General features: G+C 43.8%; 1 protein-coding gene across 2 annotated transcripts in view; it reads right to left on the bottom strand.

Annotated features, from left to right (window-relative positions):
• The window catches only part of MXRA8 (matrix remodeling associated 8), a 35,956-nt gene continuing 13,938 nt past the window's right edge, over positions 1-22,018 (bottom strand). For both annotated transcript variants that reach the window (XM_087702636.1, XM_087702635.1), the window contains exons 2-10: positions 20,064-20,087; positions 18,900-19,199; positions 16,628-16,729; positions 13,614-14,072; positions 6,424-6,582; positions 5,624-5,654; positions 5,243-5,319; positions 4,325-4,402; positions 1-2,610 (exon numbers count right to left, since the gene is read on the bottom strand). In XM_087702636.1, coding sequence (XP_087558762.1) covers positions 2,585-2,610; positions 4,325-4,402; positions 5,243-5,319; positions 5,624-5,654; positions 6,424-6,582; positions 13,614-14,072; positions 16,628-16,729; positions 18,900-19,170 — 1,203 coding nt within the window. In that variant the 5' untranslated portion in view covers positions 19,171-19,199; positions 20,064-20,087 and the 3' untranslated portion in view covers positions 1-2,584. The remainder of the gene's footprint in view (positions 2,611-4,324; positions 4,403-5,242; positions 5,320-5,623; positions 5,655-6,423; positions 6,583-13,613; positions 14,073-16,627; positions 16,730-18,899; positions 19,200-20,063; positions 20,088-22,018) is intronic.

Below are 22,018 nucleotides of genomic sequence, written 5' to 3' on the forward strand. Positions count from 1 at the left end.
TGAGTTTGTTCAGCGTTTTATTAGCCAGATCAGGTAGTCTGTTGTTAGCAATACCGCTTTTTAAAAAAGTTCTTCTCACCATGCCTTCTAACTGCGAAAGATCATCATGATTTTGGAGGGCGGCGGGCGGCGGAATATTCCAGGTACCCATATTGATCAAAGCTAGTTGTCCTTCCTCTTCCCCCCCTCTTTCTTCTCATAGCCTGTTTAATGGGTTTTCTGCACCCTGTTTATTCTGAGTAGGTCAAACTCACTCAAAAGTTGTGTCCTTTCCTTCAATTCAGTAGAGGTTAAATCCAGGGGAATGAATATGTTTTCACCACTACGTATGCACATGAAGACTGAGGAACCTTGAGTTGGAGGGACACACCAGAGGTTGGTTGTTCCACTCTCTCCAGCCAAGTGATGAAAATCTAGAATTGAGGCGTCCTCCTTCTGTTGGATGGAAGACCCTCCCCCACCATCCTCATCCCCAATTGAGTCCAGGTTCTTATACTCAGTTAGTATTCAGCCTGTCATTTCATATCTTGCAATGTCCAAGGATCACAATCAACCACGGGACCCTACATTTTGTCTCCTTTATGCAGCAGGAGATGGATGATTATCTGTCATAATCACATGAGGCAAGAGGAACAGAGCCATCACCGAGTTGCAGTGTGTTGTGGGGCCGTCAGCGGCCAGAGGAGCCAGCAGCAGATTCAGACAGTGAGGAGGTTGGGGAGGAAGATGGGCCAGTCCTGGAGTCTGGGGAAGGCTCTGAGGAGGGCTCTGTGTCGGAGGCAGAGAGGGGGCCAGAGCCGACTGACAGTTATCAGCTTCCTCCAGAGTCAGACATCAGTGAGGCAGAAGAACAGCTGCAGCCTGTTCCCATTGTGCGCATGCGCAGAGTTGCCAGATGAAGGGAACACCTAAAGAACAGACTTGGGAGGAAGGCCACAGGTGGACAGTGAATGGCCCCTCCCAGAGGGAATAAGCGGAGCATAAGGGGAGGGGAGTTTGCAGGAGACAATTAGTTGGTGACTCTCCAAGACTCCTGGCCAAGTTGTGCAGATCTCAGCCTGGCAGCTCTCCAAGCCAGATAAGGTCTGTGACCGTAAATCCTCCCTCGAAAGACTTTGCTGGATGTGAATGAGCAGAATTTACAATAAATCAATAAAAGGGGTTTTTGTCAGCACAAGATGTTTGCTTCCTGCTCTCGGGAAGCCTCAGTCAGAACATAGTGGGCTTCCAAGACTTCCATGCAAGATTTCTGGTTCCTTTTCAAATCCCTATTGCTTCCAAGTCAAATACTGGGAAGGACAGGATCATACTCTTAACAGGGGATTCAAACAAACGGAGTCAGGGAGGCTTGGAAGAAGAGGCATAGATAGAAACTTTAGATCCAACAGAGGACATTCTTCTTGTTTCAACAATCCCAAACTGGCAAGTTCATCTTCTAAGTCATTTTAAGGTTGGTTCAGACTCCAGGGATTGGCCCAGATATACCTCTTAATTTAAGCAGACTCTATTGCCAAGAGAAGACCGAATGGGGTTTGGATTCCTGACTCAAACCTCTGGATGAAAAAAATATACTGATGCAGGCTTCCGATGAAGAGTTCTGCAGGATACAAATGTCGACGTGTTCCCAAAACTAAGAAACCTGGTCCATGTTGTAACTGTCAAGCCTCTTTTCTCTCTGGGCCTTTCATAGCTTATGTTTTATCATGACATAATGATTCCTTCATAAGGGCAATTTCCGCCTTGTCTCTCAGAGCTTGCCTTCATCTCAGCCCCGAGCAACAGGCCTAGCTGTCCTTCATCATAAGACTTTTTAATGTCATTCTTTTTCCTCCTTATTTTGGCATCATCAAATTGGCAGTCTCACAAAGTATAAAAAAAATCTGTTAGGTTTTGTTACTCATTATCTTGGAAGGCAGCGACTAAGAACAAAGCTGGGGGGGAGGGGAACTGGAGAAAACTTGGCAATGGGGACAGCCAATAAGGAAAATATTGTTTTCTCTGGAGTCAAGGAGTCATGGACAGCACATTAACTCAGTAGTGGAGAAAGGTTATCCTCTTCCTCACTTTCCTAACTCCATATTTTAAATGTTGGTGCCAGGGGGGGAAAATATGCTCTCTGTTCCATGTTTTAACAGCAAGCCAACCTTCTAATTTTTCAGCTTATTATTTAAAAAAAAATCTCAAATCATCATACAATTGAAACAAAATTGTTTAAAGGGATAAAATCCTTAAAGGGGGTGGGGGGAAGTATAAGCAATCTCATAAGAAAAAAGAACGAAGAAGCTGACCTGCACCCTCCCTTAAAAACATCATATATATATTATAAGATAATAAAGAGGAAGTTTTACAAGGCAGCCCTATACTTGTTTACCTGGTAGTAAACCTTATGAAATGAGCGTGCATAGGATTTACAGCTTACGTGTCTTGTATGCTCACATAGGCCCAAGGTTGGGGAAAAAAAGTCTACAAAAACTTCTTGGTAACTGGAATGATGACACTTAAAAAAAAGGAAAACAAAGTTCTCTTGTACTTTTAAATTCTTAAAGGAGCTTCTGGTCCAGCCAGTAGCTTTGAGTTGCTGTTTTCATTTATAATTTTCTTTCCTGAATTCTGGGGGGGGAAAAACACAGAAGAAATCTAGAATTAGTGGTGGGTTAAACATTAGGCAAGGCAGAATTTTGAGCCAGAATTCCATAGGTTTAGGTGCTATTAATGCACTACTTTCTTTGACTCTTTTCTGAAAAATGAGAGGCAAAGCATTGTGTAGAATCTACCGTGTTTCCCTGAAAATAACACAGGGTCTAATTTTCTTTTGACACCCTCCCCCCTGAAATAAGCACTTGGCCTTATTTTCGGGGAGGTCTTATTATTTTTGAGGTGCAGGAGGCGGCGAGCGTGGTCACCTCATGGCTGCTGCTGTGTTGCAATATTTTCGGGGGGGGGGCTTATTTTAGCACATGCGCTCAAAAGCCAAGTTGGGCTTATTATCCAGGGAGGTCTTATTTTCGGGGAAACAGGGTACTATTATGTTATTTTTAATTTAAAAGCCCAGCTGGGTGGAGGGTCACGAGACCAAATTAAAAGCCATGAAAGGACACCCAGTTTGCTTGCCAGATATGTCGGGATGTCCGATGTTAAGTACTTAGGGGGACGTGGTTCCAGGTTATGAGGCCTGCTGCAATCATTCAAAATGGTTTTTCTGAACACACTGGATGAAATCACCTACTGGACAAAGGGTTTGTAGTCCACTGCGTCAGATTGGGGGAGGGGGGGGAGAGAAGCTTTTCAAGCATTCTCAGGTGAAAGGACTTGAGGTGGTGGAGAAACATGCAGTGAAACATACAGTCTAAAAGAGTGATGGCAAACCTTTCCAGCACCGTGCCCAAATTGTCACATGTGTGCATGTGTGCATGTGTGCATGCCACAGGGCCGGAAACCCAAAGACCAACTGGCTACTACTTACTCATCACATGCCTGTTTTTTGGCCATTTTCAGGCTGTTTTCAGGCTGTTCTTCAGGTCATTTTTTGGCCACTTTTGGGGCCAAAAATGGCCTGGAAATGGCCTGAAAAATGGCCAGGTTTTTGGCCATTTTGGGGGCCGTTTTCAGGCCGTTTTCTGGTGCTCCGGTGCTCACAAATACAAGCTGCATGCGCGCCAGAAACCATAAGATCAGCTGGCAATGGTTCGTGTGCTCACAGAGAGGGCATTGCATGTGCCATAGGTTTGCCATCATGGATCTAGGAAGAGGAGCAGATGATATCTAGCCATTAATATACTGGACTTCAACTGGACCCATCATTCTTTATCACTGCCCAGGCTCATTCAGGAATCGGAATCCTGCTCTGAAATGCTGTTTTCCTGGAAGGGAGACCCTTTTCAAAGGTCGAAGTGTGGATTTGCTTAGAATGCAATCTACGTTCGAAAATTAGGGGTCCGACACGGCAAAAGGGATTGTAAAGTAGCAAAAAGAGTTCTTGGGCCTGGAGCAAACAGAGGCAGCTCTGATCCCCCAAAGATAATGTTGGCCCATGGGAATCTTGTGCCATCGGCCTTTCCTGGAGGGAAAGAATGACTCACCCACAGTGAACGGCTTGTAATAAAGCCCTTGGCAGTCAGTGGTGGTGAGCTAATGAAAGACTGTGGGGAAGGACCGACTCTGCAAGGCTGAGTTTCGTCAAACAGTTTCCAAATATCCCCCTCTCTTTGCTAACAAGGAGGGTGACAGACATTTTCTCAGAAGTGAAACAATAGGACATTTAACATTTGAAGGGGGGCGGGGACAGGGGGGTAAGAATCACCATCTAGTCTTGCTGCCCACTCACCTTTATCTAAGTCAATATTCTTAGCAGGGAGAATCCTATTTTGTTCAGCTTTATCCTTCAGGATATTGTTTTTGTAATCTGCAAGGAGGGAAATTGGTTAAGGAAAAACATGATTTAGAAAAATGAGACACTCAAATCTTTTTCTTTCTTTCTACTCTTTTTTTCTTTCTTTCTTCTCTTTCTAAAAACCATAAACGTAGAATTACAATCCAAGTGAAGATGCAGTTTAACAGATGGGGAGGGACGGAGCAGGATATGAGGGGAGGCAGTGGGATTGTTTTTTAGATCTTAAATCTTCAGGTTAAAGTTCGGCAATCATGCAGATTGATGAGTATGTGAGACGGAAGAAAATACTGAAAATACAACTTCAGCAACAGAGTGATCAACGCCTGGAATGCTCTACCTGACTCAGTTGTTACTTCCTCTAACCCCTATAGCTTCAACCTCAAACTGTCTACCATGGACCTCACCCCATTCCTAAGAGGTCTGTAAGGGGGCGTGCATAAGCGTACCAGCATGCCTACCATCCCTGTCCTATTGTCCCCATTTATTTGTACTCCTTTCACGTGCTCATATCCATGTTTATACATGCCTGTTATCTCGTACATGTTTGACAAACTAAATCAAAATAAATAAATAAATAAAATCATGCAGATTGATGAGTATGTGAGACTGAAGAAGCCACTGCTTCGGGGGTGAAGACCCGCTTGGAGTGAATCCACGTATGGAGCAAGCCTTTTGACTTTTTTTTTAACCAAAATTTGTTGAGGAACTGTAGGATTTGCACAATGCAGTGGTTTGTTCACACACTGTGTTAATGCCAAACCAAATAAACGACTGCATGGTGTAGGGTCAGTATGTGGCAATGAAACATGTGGAAGCACCTCCTTCTCAAACCCTCCATCCTCCAAGACTTACCCAATTTAAAATCTTCACTTTTGTAATTTGACAAATTTGTTGCATCCAATGGAACCTCCCTGAGAGTCAGTTCCTTCCTGGAAATACAAGTGCAAAATTATAATTGTATTGTTTCGATTGCTGCAAGTCTTACTATCAGGGTAGCATATCAGCAACCAATCTTTCTCCGATATATTTCCAATTGCTGCTTCTATCAATTTGTCGATAACAAAAACCACAAGCATGTGGACATTTTACACAATTAATAGTGAAAGGTTATCTGAGTAGCACCCCAAAATTGGATGGCTATTAGAATGCAGAAGTTTCTCAGGTTTCATTATAGCTATTTTGAGAAAAGTTCTCTAGGATCGTATTGTATCTTTGGAATATGAGTCTACTTACTCATCGTATTTTTTCATATTGTATTGAAAGCCTAAAAATAGAAAAGAACAGATATCAACACATATCCAGGGGGACACTTGTCAGCACAGATAAATAAGAACAGCATATTGAAGTCACACAGAGAATTTTTTAAAGGGAAATAAAAATATTAAGAGTTGATATGATAGGGAGCTTCATTGAAGGATATACATTCATGTCCAAATTAGGCCCTAGTGAAATGGGTATTTGGATTTTTTTTTCTTTTGACACTACTTGTGGCAACAGAAGATCCTTTTTGTCTCATTTTGCCTCATTTTTTGGCAATTGTCTCTTGGCAGCTGCCATTTTGTCTTCCCAGCATTGTCAGCCATTTGTTCTAACCTAGGCTTCCCGAGAGCATGAAGCAAACTCCTTGTCCTGACAAAAAACCCTTTTATTAATTGACTGTGAATTCTGCTCACTCACATACAGCAAAGTCTTTCAAGGGAGGATTTATGGTCACAGACCTTATCTGGCTTGGACAGCTGCCAGGCCGATAGCTGCAGAACTTGGCAAGGAGTCTCGGAGAGTCACAAACCAATTAAGAGAACTAATTCAGGTTTCGGTTTCAGGTTTCGGTTTATTTATATGCCGCCCTATTCCCAACGGGACTCAGGGCGGCTCACAAACCCAGCAAACTCCACTCCCCTTTTCTTCCTCTTTTCTTCCCTCTGGGAGGGGCCATTCATTCATGTGATAACCACAGTTCTATCTTCCCAGGAGAAAATGGGGTCCTATAAAACGAGGAGGAAAGTGAAGGAGTACCCGATGCCTGAGCTCACCTCTCCTGCGGTGCTGGCGAGTCACGAGAACTGCAAGGATCAAGAGCAGGATGAAGAGCAAGAGAGTGGCCAGAACATAACCCAGCTGGTGGAAGAAATGACCCCGGCTCTCGGGGATGATGACGTTGATCACATTGTGGTTCCGGCCGGAGTTAGGATCTAGATGGTAGAGGGAGATTTTTTAAAAACTCAGTGGATTGATTCACACTATAAAATAATTAGGAAAATTCATGGCTAAAGTCAATCCTACGATCCAACCAGATTCCCACAAAGAGAACACACAAGCAACAACTTATTTACACTGTGGTATTCAGGGATACCCTACTTCTGAATATGGAGCTTGTATTTCGATATCATGACTAATGAATATTGATTGTCAGATTCTCATTTTCTATTAATATATCAACTCTCTATGAGCAGGACGTAGATAGCAGAGTGCTTCAGGTATTGGCTTCTTGTGGCACAGAGGGCCAGCTATCAATTCCACAGTGTGTCACTCTAAAGCACTTTTGGGATGTGGGAGGGGTGTCTGTCCCAGTTCCCCTTCCAATCAATATTAGAGGAGAAAAACAGCCCTGATGCTCCAGGGGTCTCTCCACAAAAAGGGTATTGATTATAATCGGAGAAGGGGAGACAGGATAGCATCTTCCAATATTTAGGAGGGGGGGCTTCCACAGAGAGGAGGGGGGTCAAGCTATTTTCCAAGGCACCTGAAAACCAGACAAAGAGTAACGGATGGAAACTGACCAAGGAGAGATTCAACCTGGAAATAAGGAGGAATTTTCTGACAGTGAGAACAATCAACCCATGGAACAGAAGTTGCCTTCAGAAGTTGTGGGTGCTTCATTACCGTAAGCTTTCAAGAAGAGACTGGGCTGCCATATGTCAAAAATGGTGTAGGGTCTCCTGCTTGAGCAGGGGGTTGGACTGGATGACCTATAAGGTCCCTCCCAACTCTGATATCTATATTCAATGGAGCTGCCTGGTGCCTATCTTTTTCCATTCTGGCCACCCGCCAATCATTTTGATTTGGGCCAGAGAAGAACTGTTCCGATCACAGGAAGGATCTCCAAGTTTGGCCCATAGGAAAGGAGGGGTTCTATCCCTCAGCTACCCTCTCCCCAATAACATTTAAACATCCCCCCCCCCAAAAAAAATAAGCAAAAGCTTTTCCACATGCTTGCTTTTTAGTAGACGATGCCTCAATGCGTATCCCCCCTGCCTAGCACTCTTTCACACTAAGTTGAAACTACCTTGGTGGTTGATAGTTACTAAGGAAGATCTTAAAGAAAGAGGCAATTGTCCGTCCTGCTCTTTTTCCCATTTTAAGGGAAAAGGCCTTCTGAGTCACTCCAGCCCTTCTGAGGCCCTTCAGTCCAATTCTTCCCACTGTCATGAATAAAGACTAACATATGTGTCCCAGGACAAATCTGCAACAGCAAGAGCCAATCTGGGCCAGTCAATGGAACCAGAAGTTTTGTCTTCCAAACTTTTGGACTTGTGCTGGAGCCCATGTTCAGGGAACTTCCTTCTTTCTAGCTAGAGAGAGGCTAGAGTAGAGAGGATGGGTCCCAGCACGTATCCAAAAGCTTGCAAGAGAAAAACCTCTGGTCCAGTGACCGACCCAGATTGGCTCTTGCTACTGTCTCTGTTTGAGGATTGCTTCATGTTGTCAAACTGTCTAGTCCAGTAGAGTCACAGAAGAATGTCGATACCAAAAGAATGAATTTCAATAAAACAAAATCAAACCACAGATGTGTGCACACAGGCAAAAGAAAAATATATGTGTATATCCAGGTTTCAAGCCAGGAATCCATGCCAATGCAGGGTGTAGCATTTCTTTGTGTTGAAGCAGAGAAGGGAAAGCAAGTTGTCAGTGTGAAAGGTGGTTCATGAAGCTGTGCGTGTGTGAGAGGGGGGGGGAGGGAGGGAGGGAGAGGGAGAGAGGGAGAAGAGACAAAATGTGACATTTGCAGAAATACTTGTTTGCAAGAGTCAAAGGGTAATATAAATGCAGACAAGGACTTAGAGCAGCATTTTGGTTTTAGGCAGCATTTCATATTGTAGGAAGTTAAAACCCACCCCTCTCCTAGAAAAATGAAATATCCTGGGAAATATTGAAAAGGTGGAATATTATATTTCCCTGGATAAGAAATGGAGAAACATGTTTTTAGGCAGGAAGCAGACTCACTCTTAATAGCCCCCACCTTTGTCAATGGGCCAAGATCTCCCCCTTCAGCTCCAGGGTGATGGGATTAAGGCATGATAGGATTAGCCCTTTACCCATCTCACCACAGGGCACCTGGGAAGAAGCAATGCTCAACCAAACTTGGACTCAAAACACAACCTACAGAGTTGCCCCTGCATGGCCTCATGGGAGTCCGACAACCAATCAGAATACAAGCTCAAGATCAAAGGCCAGAGAGGGCATAAAACCAGGAACTTTCAGCTTCTCTCCCTCTTTTTCTTCTTCGCCCAACACCTGGAAGCATGTGACCCCCCTTTTCTGTTCAGGAGCTCAAGCCATGTGATCCTGTCCACCATTAAACCATCTTTCCAAGCAGCCTCCATGTTTCCAGTGTCTTTTCTCCCACTTGGAACTGAACCCAGAAGGACGTTTCTTCCAACAATGTGAAAAAAAAGGGAAGTTTGGATACATCGAGAAAGAGAGAAGATCCCAGAAGATCTCAAAGAAACTCCTTTTTGAATAACTTTGGAGAAACCTTAGAGATGAAAACACAACCTCGCCAAACAATGGAAGAAAAACGATTGCAAAAGTTTCTAAGGAAAATAGAACTTCAGCATGCAGTGATGTTTTCTTCCCTGAAATCCACTGGCACATTTTTTCTTGAGGCCACAATGTGCACATACAGCCTGGGAAGAAACGTTCAGCACTGGACATCAAGAAGCCAGAGAAACTTCAGGCAAACCATCTGGAGAACCAGAGGCTGAAATGAAACATGAAACGTAGAAGATTTTGGCTGGTGGGTGAGCAGCCCAGCCCGAGGGGAAATCCTAGTTCGGTTATCAGCACATTGACAACATCAGTAGGAGGGATGTGGTCGTATCTTATGGTAGAAACTTATACAAGTTGATTGAACTGGCTGTTGAAACCAATTTCAAGCAAGCGATAATGCAAATGAGGGGAGCTCTCCGAGCTTGGGTTTTTTTCTTGCAGACGTCTCATTATCCAAACTAGTAACATCATCAGTGCTAGACACTACCAGGGCTAGCTATTTTACACTAGCACTGATGATGTTACCTAACTAGGTAATGAAACGTCTGCAAGAAAACACCCAAGCTCAGAGAGCACCAAGGATCCTACACGTCAACCCTGAGCCACAAAAATTCTCCTTTCTTGATTTATGCAAAGAGATGCCATAAACCTTTATTTTTCAAATTAGTGTGTAGCCCGGGGCTGCCTAGATGACTTGGGCTGCTACTGTCCTCATTCCCAGTTCTTCTTTGACATAGTGGGGAATATAGTCTGGGATGCGGTGGCTCAGTGCCTAAGACGCTGAGCTTGTTGATCGGAAAGGTTGGCAGTTTGGCGGTTCGAATCCTTAGCACCGCATAAGTCACCGCTCCCGTGACTTGTCCCGGCTTCTGCCAACCTAGCAGTTCAAAAGCACGTAAAAATGCAAGTAGAAAAATAAGGACCACCTTTGCTGGGAAGGGAACAGCGTTCCATGCGCCTCCGGGAGTTGAGTCATGCCGGCCACATGACCATGGAGACATCTTCGGACAGTGCTGGCTCTTTGGCTTTGAAATGGAGATGAGCACCGCCCCCTAGAGTCGGGAACGACTAGCACATATATGCGAGGGAAACTTTTACCTTTTTAGTCTGTGGGGAACAGCAGCAGAGTCTAGGGGTGACCCTCACTTTTAACGGAAAGAGAAATTTTCATTTCACTGAGTTTTCTGTCACTGTTTACATCAGCTGATATTAATGTCATGTGATTCAGAGTTGTCAGACTCTTAAACTGCACATGTTGTGCATGGTAATATCATCCCATGTATTTTTAAAATAATTGTCCTGGGGATCGGTTTGGAAGGAGTGACGGCCTGCTTTCTGTGGTATTCGGAAAGGGGCTAATTTGTGGCACAGTTAACATGGAGGAAGATTCTCTCAGTGACTGCTAGTCACAACAGTTATAGACAGAATGTCCATGCAGAGAATTGTTACCTCTGAATGACGTTTAGAAAAATAATCAGGATTACAGTTATCTGGTCAACTAGTACAAGAAAGAAGATGCTATGACAGAAGCCCTTCGGAAAGGAATTCAAGACAGAATTATTTCTATTAGGTATTATAACAGAAGGTTATAGCAAAGCGTCACATCCTGACAGCAGCAAGAATGATGCATGCACAGCAATGGAAAAGTGAAAATACCCCTTCAGAAAAGGAAATAATAAGGAAGATATTAACATGCGCAGAAACGGATAGACTAACGTTACAATTAAAAAACAAAGGAGAGACAGAATATTATGACGCATGGAATAGATTTTATCAATGGCTGGAAACACGAGGTGGGAGAAGGAACACGAAAAAATTAGTCTAAGTAGACCTGAAATTATATATATATTAGAATGAATACATTGGTCAAAAATAATTGTATGGCAGCATTGTGTAAGTAGTATATTTGTTATTTGTCTTTGATTTCTATGGCAGATGGAATGCCAGGACTGTCACACTGTGTTCGATATACTCATATGTAAATTATATATGTATGTATGTATGTATGTATAAAAGGAATTCATAAAACTCTGAGGATTTGTAATGAAACTTCCACATGCAAAGCAAATCTACCTTGGACAAACCATTGCTGAGCAGCCACATTTAGAGAGGGATTACGGAGGAGAAGCAGATAACAAAATCCAGGGAACAAACTGCCACATATATTTAAAGGCAGCCTAGCAATGATCCCGCAATCCACACCAAAATTCTGATTGGAAAAAAGAATAGGAATCTGAGTGACCTTGTACTTAAAATCAGAGCCTCAAAGAGTTAACAGCAGATCTTGATGGAAGGCGGAGTGAAAATAAGTAGGCCATGTTGATCTTGTAAGCAGAATAAAATTTCCTGTTGGAAAGGGTTCCAAATCTTGGAACTATGCCTGACACTAAAAAATCCAAGGAGAAGCTTCTCGTTCCTCTCTTTGGAACAAAAAGTATATTCCTCCCAGAGTTTGAGAGTTTGAGGAAGCAACTGAACTTCTGCGATTAAAGAAAGATCCTTGCAAATAGTGAGTTAGTGAGTTTTCTTTGAACGGATTTTCCAACGGAAGTCTTGAGTTAGCTGAAAAGGAACAAAAAAAGTGTTCTGCAAAAGATAGAAAGAAGTTCTTGGGGATCTGGGACCAATTTCCTGGTTGCAGCTGCAAGAAGAGAGACGAGCGGAGCAGCTCAGAAACTGGGTCAAACAATTCCTCTGCTTTCTCGTTTGCAAATGGCAATTGGACTCTCAGACTTGTGACTTGTCCCCTTGAAACCAGGCCGAGGTCCAGGGTCATCTGTGCCTTCCTTGAAACTCCAAATTATGATGCCCCCGGGAGCCACCAAAAGTCATTATCGGCTTATAATTGAAATGGGAAAAGGAAATGCCTTCAGAGTGATCCTGGGAGCTATATTTACAAGGTAAATGAAATAAAAGGGAAATGGCTGGGTTTGCCTCGCCAAGTTCAATAGAATAGAATAGAATAGAATAGAATAGAATAGAATAGGGATAGGATAGAATATGGAAAGAATATGGAAAGAATAGAATAGAATAGAGAATGGGATGGGATAGGATAGGATAGGGATAGAATAGAATATGGAAAATAGAATAGAGGATAGAGAATAGAATAGAATATGGAAAGAATATGGAAAGAATATGGAAAGAATAGAATTGAATAGAATAGAATAGAGAATGGGATAGGATAGGATAGAATAGAATATGGAAAGAATATGGAAAGAATAGAATAGAATAGAGAATGGGATGGGATAGGATAGGGATAGAATAGAATATGGAAAATAGAATAGAGGATAGAGAATAGAATAGAATAGAATATGGAAAGAATATGGAAAGAATAGAATAGAATAGAATAGGAATGGGATAGGATAGGAATGAGATAGGGATAGGGATAGGATAAAATTCTTTATTGGCCAAGTGTGATTGGACACACAAGGAATTTGTCTTTGGTGCAGAGGCTCTCAGTGTACACAAAAAGACAAGATACATTTGTCATGAATCATAAGGTACAACACAATGATAGTTACTTTTCTGATTGCAACCCTCAACAAACCATGTCTCTAGAAGAGCCCAGAAAGAGAAGTGCATCCCACTCTTTAAGACTGCTGCTGCAATGATAGCTTTCTCCCCTCTAGGGCCTGTCCCATTGTCTCCGTCCACCATGCTGTGAAGAGAGTTGCCCTGAGCCATTTAGAAGGAGCTTGGTTGGAAAGATCTGCCATATGGTCCCTGAGATTTTCTCAGCATCCTCTCTGAATCCCTCGAAGAGCTAAAACCTAGCAGTACTGGGCCGTTTAAAAAATTCATAGCAGCACTGCTAGGGGATGTTATTAAGCAGGGAATAAATATTAAACAAGGAATAAATATTTTAGATTGTTAATAAACAATGGACTATGCCTGATAGGTTTGTTCTCTTTATTTGTCAGGCATTTTGTTTATTAAAGTTGCAGGGTTTTCCCCGCCTCCATCTGTTGATTTAAAGAAAAAAAGTTAATCTTAGAAAGATGGAAAAACTGACTCCTTGGTTCAGAGGCAAGAAAAGTACAATGCAATAAAACTGGCTACTACCTCAATTAAAAATCGGCCCTAAAACATACTTTTATTCCCCAAAGCACTTGGAATTAGCAAGTCCAATTTTTTTTTCCACATCAGTCCTTGGAATGTAACGTCTGGAATTTAAAAATGCTTCTTGGATGAGAGAGACCATCCTTTTTGTTAAGACATCTATTATCAATTATGCTTTAAGCTAATTGCATAAGTACCATATTTTTCGGAGTATAAGACACACCTTTCCCCCCCAAAAAAAGAGGGTGAAAATCTGAGTGCATCTTATACACTCAATGCAGCATTTTTAGCCTCTTGAAAACTTTTTTTAAAATTTACCTCTTCGAAATCTTGGTGCGTCTTATACTCCGGTGCATCTTATAGTCCGAAAAATACAGGTGGGTCAATTGCTTACCTGGTGCTGGGGGATTGGGGCGCGTGAGATTCACCACCACTTTTTTCTCCTGTTCTGGCTCAGCCACTGAGACCTGGAAGATCCTCCGTTCGTGGAGCCCGCAGTAGTGGTGGTGCAGGTGACAGGAGTAGATCCCTTCGTCCGCGGCCTCCAAGGATGAGATCCTCAGGGAGAAGTCACCGAGGGCAAAGGCTTTCTCATTGATGTTCATCTTTTGCCGGAGGAAGAGAGGCCCGTATAAACGGCCTTCGCCAGAAGCATACAGGTCAATGAGCCGATCGGCCCGGTCGTGAGGCACCCCTGGAGGCTGCCTGTCCCAGTGGACGACTTGTTGATCCTCCTCCTCATCTCGTCCGGTCCAAACCTGGTTCCGGTTGATGCAAGGAAGGATCACCGCACTGCCTTTCAGGGCAACGACCACCACTTTCTCTCCATCCCAGTAGTTCTGGACTTCCCCGGCTGTAGAAACCACACACACACAAGAGAAAAGAATAAATTTGCTGGTGGGGAGACTTGTGATATGCCAGGGAATTTGTGAAATCGGGCAGTTCAAATGAAGGGAAAGATTTATTGCAAACTTAAGCTCTGTACAAGAATCTGAACTACAAAGGGTCAAAGCAAATTGGCAGTAGATAAAATTCGAAGGAATTCAAGGTGGGCTGGACTCAGTGGCGGGTTGCACATTTTGTTACCACCAGTTTGCCATCGGCACCTTCCGTGCATGAGCCCGGCCTTCCATGTATATGCTTTACTCGCTCACACGCCTTCTGCGCATGTGCCCAGGTTCAAAAATAGGATGGTGTAGAGCCAGGCCGGGTGGCCACCCACAATTTTCGCTACCGGTTGGGGTGAACTGGTCCGAACCTCTGGCTGGACCTAAATAGAATAGAATAGAATAACAGAGTTGGAAGGGACCTTGGAGGTCTTCTAGTCCAACCCCCTGCTTAGACAGGAAACCCTATATCATTTCAGACAAATGGTTGTCCAATCTCTTCTTCAAAACCTCCAGTGTTGGAGCATTCACAACTTCTGGAGTCAAGTTGTTCCACTGGTTAATTATTCTCATCATCAGGAAATTTATCCTTAGTTCTAGGTTGCTTCTCTCCTTGATTAGTTTTCACCCGTTGCTTCTGGTCCTGCCCTCGGGAGCTTTGGAGAATAGTTTGACTCCCTCTTCTTAAATCTCTTGTGGGCCTGAAGGGATTCCCGACTAATATAGTTGACCCCTCCCTTGGGCTCGCCTGGTCATCTCCTACAATGCCATTTCATACTGTTCCCTCCAGTTCTCATTGAGACAGAATTAGAACCCTTCACAGCCCATATTGTTCAGAGTATGTTTTCTACAATAATAAGCTGCCCAGTGTCACTTCATAGAGATAGGCGGCAGGCAATTTTAATAAAGAAGTAATTGGATGTCAGGGAGAATGCAAAAGCAAGTACAAAGGCAGAACGGATTTTCTTAAGTCTTTATAAAACCTAGATCCATCATGGTTTTCGAACTCTCTCTACCAATTCTTTGAGGGGAGGATGTGGGAGTCAACATACATTCTGAAGTTGGCTTTAAACATCAGCCAGCCAAGCCAAATTGTCCATTAAGCGGTATCTTGGTCTCCATCACTGGCTTCGTTAGGACAAAATCCAGATGGCGATTGTCTGCCTTGGTTTTTTTCTGCTTTGCACAGAAGGACAGAGGGACTGTACAAATGGTGTGTTGTAACTTTGACATAAAAAGGAATTGCCACAAAAATATCTAATAAACATTCAATAAATAAAAATCTGACTAACTCCAGTGCATCAAATGCACAAAAAACAAAAAGTTCTGGTCCCATATCAGGCATGTCGCTGATTGGTCTCTTGCTCTTGTAACTCTCAGCTGAACTTACTTCGCAGGCTTGCTGCTTATATAAAATGCACTTTTTAGGAAGTGCTCTATCTTTCTAATGAGATGCAGCCTATTCCAATATAAGGTATTTGTTGTTAGTTGTGAAGTTGTGTCCGACCCATTGTGACCCCATGGACAACATCCCTCCAGGCCTTCTTGTCCTCTACCATCCTCTGGAGTCCATTTAAGCTCACACTGACTGTTTCGACGACTCCATGCAGCCACCTCCTTCTCTGCCGTCCCCTTCTTCTTTTGCCCTCCATCGTTCCCAGCATTGGGCTCTTCTCCATGGAGTCCTTCTTCCTTCTCATTAGGTGGCTAAAGTATCTGAGTTTCATCAAACCAGTCCAGCCTTTCCAAAATAGGAAAATTGTAGATTTTCTTTGCTTCCTTGTATTGAAGCTCTTGGAAAATTCTTTTAAAATGTCCTTTGTGGGGTGTCTGTAGGTGGGGATAATCTTTTTTCCAAAAAAAAAACAAAAAACACCCACTCTCCCCTCTACAAATGACATTGCTTGGTAAGAATCATAGAGAAAATTTCATTAAGAACACAAAACGTAAGAATTTTCCTGGATCCAGCCAAATAGATTGCATTTCCCCTAAATCCTACATCTACACCAAGATGCATTATGCAGAGAGTTGACACACAAGGCGGGGGGGGGAAGGGGGGGGGAGTCCAACAAGGATCCCTAAGAGCAGAATGACAGGGTCAGCTCGGGCATCGATATATTTCTATTTTCTCAATCAGAGCAAGATTACTTCTCATCAGAGATTAAAAGGAAAGGTTTTCTCTCCCCCCCCCAAAAAAATGGCAAATCCCATTTTTTTTCACTAACAAAAGCATATCTTAGTCCTCCAGGCCTTTTCTCTGCAGCCTTGTGACAGGAAATGCTTGGTTGGCCGCAAACATCTAAATTACAACTCCCCAGGCTTCTCATTTGCTCCGTGCTGAACAGTAGAAAGGCCCCTTTCCAAAATTGCTTCAAACAGGGATACATGATTTAATGACTGAGAAAAACACTGAAGGGGAGCAAAAAATAAAGTTGCAGAGACAAGCCACGTGCACACACATTCCCCCTCCTGTTGATTCCCACTCCTACATTCCTCCCATCCCCACCCCCAAACTGCTGACCTTCTTCTGTGACCTCAAGCTGCAGCTGCACCGTTTCATACAGATGGCAATAATGGTGGTGGAGGTTACAGGAATAAATCCCTTGGTCGCTCTCAGCAACGTCTTGATTAGGGGAATAAAGAGGAAGAGAAGGAGATTGTTTAGATCACTAGATGTCAGAATGACAGGGAGAAGATAAATTATTAACAGATTAACAGAGTTGGAAGGGACCTTATAAGTCATCTAGTCCAACCCCCCCTCAAGCAGGAGACCGTACTTCATTTCTGACAAATGACAGTCCAATCTCTTCTTGAAAGTCTCAAGTGACGAAGCTCCCCACAACTTCTGAAGGCAACTTCTGTTCCATCGGTTGATTGCTCTCACTGTCAGAAAGTTCTTCCTTGTTTCTAGGCTGAATCTCTCCTTCGTCAGTTTCCATCCATTGTTCCTTATCCGGCAGCTTCAGGTGCTTTGGAGAATAGCTTGACTCCCCTCCTCTCTATGGCAGCCCTTCAAATATTGGAAGGCTGCTATCATGTTTCCCCTGGACCTTCACTTCTCTAGAACTAGCCAGGCCCAGTTCCTGCAACCGTTCTTCAGATGTTTTAGTTTCCAGCCCCCTCATCATCTTGGTTGCGCCTCTCTGCACTTTTTCTAGAGTCTCAACCTCTTTTTTCTAGTATAGTGACCAAAAGTGGATGCAGTGGTCTTACTAGGGCTTTATAGAGTGGTATTAATACCTCACTTGATCATGATTATATCCCTCTATTAGGATTGCATTGGCTTTCTTGGCTGCTACTGCACTCTGCTAGCTCCTATTTAGCTGGTTGTCCACTAAGATTCCAAGATCCCTCTCACAGTCACTGTTATTAAGCCTGGTTTCACCCAGTTTATATATGTCGTTTTGTTTTTTCTTACCTAAGTGTAGGACTTAACTTTTCTCTACACTGAATTTCATTTTGTTAGAGCCCAGTGTTCAATTCTGTCAAGATCCATCTGGATCTTGAGCCTATCTTCTAGGGTGTCGGCTATTCTTGCCAGTTTAGTAAGTCCAATCTACAGCAGTGAAGGAATCCTGTAACTATAAGTATTCAAAACAAATGCACTTCTGATTTTAAACATCTGTGAGGGGAAGTTGCCACCTCTCCAGAAAGTCTCTTCTACAGTGAAACGTTAGGAAAACCCTCCTTCTGGTTACAAACCTCCCTTTTCTGCCATTTTAGAGAATAAGCAATTTGAAGGGCGAGAACTACTATCTGCAGTGCAAAACAAAAGAACAAACTAACAGGGAAAAAGCTAAAGTGATGTTTCGGGTCATGAGGCTGGTGAATTGGGCAGTGATCTTGGCAGAACTTGAAAAAAGATAAGCAAGGTTGGATCTAATTGGTCCTTGGATAGGGCACCACCAAGAGATCACAGCCGTAGGCAAAATTGGGAAGGAAAAGAGAAACCTGTGGCTGACAGCAAGTGCAAACCGCTTCACTATTGGGGCTAAGGAAATTACCTGCCATAATCCATGTAGTCAGTAAGAGTCACTTTTTAACTTTTAAACCCACAACTAACCTCAGCATTATATATTAATAAACTCGGTGTTTATAAGGAACCCACTGGTATGTACTGCATCACAGAGAGGGCCAATATTTTCCTTTGGTGGAAATGAGGCTCTTCAATGGGCACATTTGGAAGAAGGAGCCCCAAAGGAGGAATTGTAAATATTTGGCATCTGAGAACAAGTCACCCTGCTGCGTTTTTATTTTTCACTAGCCGATAACCTGGCGTTGCCCGGGTATTTATTTATAGGGGGAAAATGTCCAAACCAAATGTAATTTCTAATGTCTTTTTCCCCTTACCAGAGGGAGCCCCCTTGTGGAGTATTGTGAAACCATTAACATGGCAACTCCACTGTACTGTACAGTAGAAGTCATTTAAAGGCACAACAGGTTGCATCTTAACAGAACACACACCCCGAGGGGTGTTAGGGGCATCTTACCCCTACAGTATTTTTCTCGACAAAGTAAGTCATCTGTGCATTAAGTTGGTTGAAATTGCTCGAGGTGTTCCAGAATTATGTTGGAACACACACATACACACACGCACACACACAGCTGTTTTTTATATATATAGAAAGATTAAATTAATAATCTTAATTTAAACAATTTTCTCTAGATTTTGTGGTTAAGATAACTATGGCAAGCCCTTTTGGAAACTACTTTTTTTCTAAAGTAAATGAATAAATCCACACTCTACTTTTAGAAAAAAGAAGGTTAATGGATGTGTGCAGGGCAGCAGCTACCTTGGACCATCAATGAAAAGTTGCCTTCCGTAAATGCATTTTCGGGCATGGAGATCCGCCCCTGGTTGTACGTGTGGTAGACCCGCCGATCCCCGGCAGAGTACATGTCGCACAGCCTCTCCACAGACTGCTGGCTTCTGTAGAGATCCCAATGAACCACCCGCTGGCGATCGTTCAGATTGTCCTGAGTCCAGACCATCCGGTAGCTCTTGCAAGTGAGAACCGTCCGGGAACCTTCCTTGGCGGTGATGTTTACTACGGACACCACCATACTTTCCAGATTAGGTGCATCCACTGGGACTGCAACAGGAGGAAAGGAAAGGAGGTGTATAATAAGAGAGGCCTTCCACTGAAAATGGGAGCGTCCATTGACATATTGATGTGAAACCTAACGAAAGTCAGGGAGGAGATGGCCTCTCTGCTCCGTCTAGCCCAGGGGTCAGCAACCTTAAACACACAAAGAGCCACAAAGGTCCTAACTGGAATCCCCACCGTTCAATTCTGGAGCTGACCGTAAGTCCAGTTCCCCCACCATAGAGTCTCCTCCTAGCGTGGCATCCTTTTTCCTCTCCCTGTCCTAACCAAAAGCCCTATCAATTGTGGAGCTGACCAGAAAACCCGCCCCTTGCCATAGAGTCTCCTCCTGGTGCATCGTGCTTCCTACCCCGCGTTATTGGAAGCTCCTCTCAAAATTGTGGCAGTGACAGTGAGTCACAGCGGAGGGATGAAAGAGCCATATGCGGCTCCAGAGCCAGAGATTGCCGATCCTTGTTCTAGCCGAAGGAGGCAAGGGCAGGGCAACAGGCCAAGAGGTTCATGCAAAGGCTTCGTTGAGCCATGGCACAAGGCACACAAGAGATCCAGGCTCAGCTCCTGACACCGCAACCAAAAGGGAAAACCTCTTCTTGGCCAAAGGTTAGAGGCAGCCTGGTCATTTCAGAGAGAATCACATCCACATTAAAAAATATATATTATTCTGAAAAACACTGGGCAGCTTCCAGTAAGCAGCCATCTCTTTAAATAAATCCACTACGGTATTTCTGCTACTTGACAATAATCCAACTGGTATACAAAAAGGGGGGGGGGGGGGAATTGTATGAAATGCATGTCTCTTATTTTTTTAAAAATGCTGGAATGTAAAGCTACTGTCTTATTCTCACTTACCAGAATATGGATGAACAGCAGCTTCTAAAATGGAAGAAAAGAAAGTTTTTAGTATCAATTTAAAGTACCAACGACCGCCACCAGTGCCAAGTCCTACACAGGATAGAAGGTATATTTCAGAGAAAGCCAAGGGATGAAGTACCTTAGATGTAGGTGTGGGGAGATCTGTCAGGCCTCAAGAACTGGATCTCTTACTGCGAGGTTTGGCTGCAGATCTTTCCTCTCAGGAGACCACTCAACGAGGGGCTTCCCATCAGCTGGGCATTATTGCACAAAGCTAAAGGGGCTTCCTTACAGTTGCTGCAGTTTTTCAACCTTCTGTCCACCCCCATCCCCAGTGGCTGTTCCAAAGCAGGAAAATAAAAAGGCCAGGGGTCCTCACACTTTTTAAACAGGGGGCCAATTCATGATCCCTCAGACTGTTGTGGGGGTGGGTGGGTGGATGAGCTGGGTGGGCATGGCTAGGTGGGCGTGTGACCAGGTGGGTGTAGCTAGGGGGGGTCATCTGACCAGGTGGGCATGGTCAATTTAGCAGTCCAAGCAATACACACAAACTTTGTTTTGCTCCTGGGGGTGGAAAGCAGGTTAGTGAAGGAATGTGGCTGCCCTGAAGTGTGTATGAGGGACTTCTGTTTGTGTGTGTGTGTCTCTCCCCCCCTCCCTCCCCCCCTCTCTCTGGAAGCCAGAGAGGAAAAAAATGGGGCCAATTTTGGCCACCCTGGCCTCCAGAAGTCAGGTGGGGACTGGCACATAGGCGGGGTGATGTGGGTGGGGCAGCCTCATGGTCTCCCATGGGCCAGTTTAATGGCTTTGGTGGGCCTTATCTGGGCCCCGAGCCATAGTTTGAGAAGCCCTGGGCTAGGTGAAGCTCTCCCCCCCATTTCTCATAATTGGTGATCTCTGAGATCAAAAGACAGGACCAGCAAATATTAAGAGTTTCCCTTTCTGTGAACGTTCGAGAGAGGCCAAATGGCACCCTTGGCATTGCTGTGGTGGTGCCAGGCAGCAGCCGCACAGGATCTAATCCCCTTTTTGATTTGCTACTGTTAAACATTAACGAAGCTGTAGTCTTGACAAGAACTAAGAAGGTTGGAGGGCAATAATCCAGACAGGCAATGGACTCTGCGCTGGACAGCCATCGGTGGTGATGCTTTCGGTAACACCTTAAGTAAACCTTAACCATCAGTCTGGTTGCTATTTTAAAAAAAACAACAACCCTGAATCCTGCAGGTCCTTGAAATTTCCATCCCAAAGACCGGAAAGCAAGGGAACATTTGGCAAATCTTTTTTCCTTGTTTCGTGAAAGAGAAGCTATCACCTGCCCAAGTTCCAGCGTCAAAGCGTGAATTTCATGCTCTGATTGACTACATATCCCAGTGATTTCTTAAAAGATTTGCTAAATGGGTGCTGTTAGGAATGTCAGGGAGGACATTCTCTGTTTGAAGAGCACTCACTCCTGTTTAAGCAAGATTAGTCTGATGGGACTAGGTGACCCTGGGGCACACCTTCTCCACGGTATCTCTATTTGTGGGGTTGGGGAGGAATGTTCACCCTTTATTTATCCCAGTTGAATGCAAAGAATAGACTTGCATATTGCAATGATTTAACTGCAGACAAATTCTTTGGAAAAGAAAAGAGAGAGAGAGAGAGATTGGTTGTTCTTCCAAAGAAAGCAGGAAACTCACCAGATGTGCTGTTGCTCAGAACTGCATAGATCCTTTTAACCCTTTTTTTCATTCTGCCAAATTTAAATGCAGAGGGAACAGAACCCCCACCCCCACCCCACCCAGACCTGCTGGCATTGCCAACCTTAGTTGAAGATCAAAGGAAACGGTTTTTATTTGGTCTCTGACTGTAAATGTAATATTTTTTTTAACAAAATGCACTCAGGAGTAGTAGGAAGTTAGCGCCCACCCCTCTCCTAGAGGAATGAAATATCCTAGGAAATATTAAGA

Source organism: Thamnophis sirtalis, unplaced genomic scaffold, assembly GCF_051295495.1.
Source record: "Thamnophis sirtalis isolate CommonGarterSnake01/CBP01778 unplaced genomic scaffold, rThaSir2_p1.2 scaffold_15, whole genome shotgun sequence".
Classification (NCBI taxonomy): Eukaryota; Metazoa; Chordata; class Lepidosauria; order Squamata; family Natricidae; genus Thamnophis; species Thamnophis sirtalis.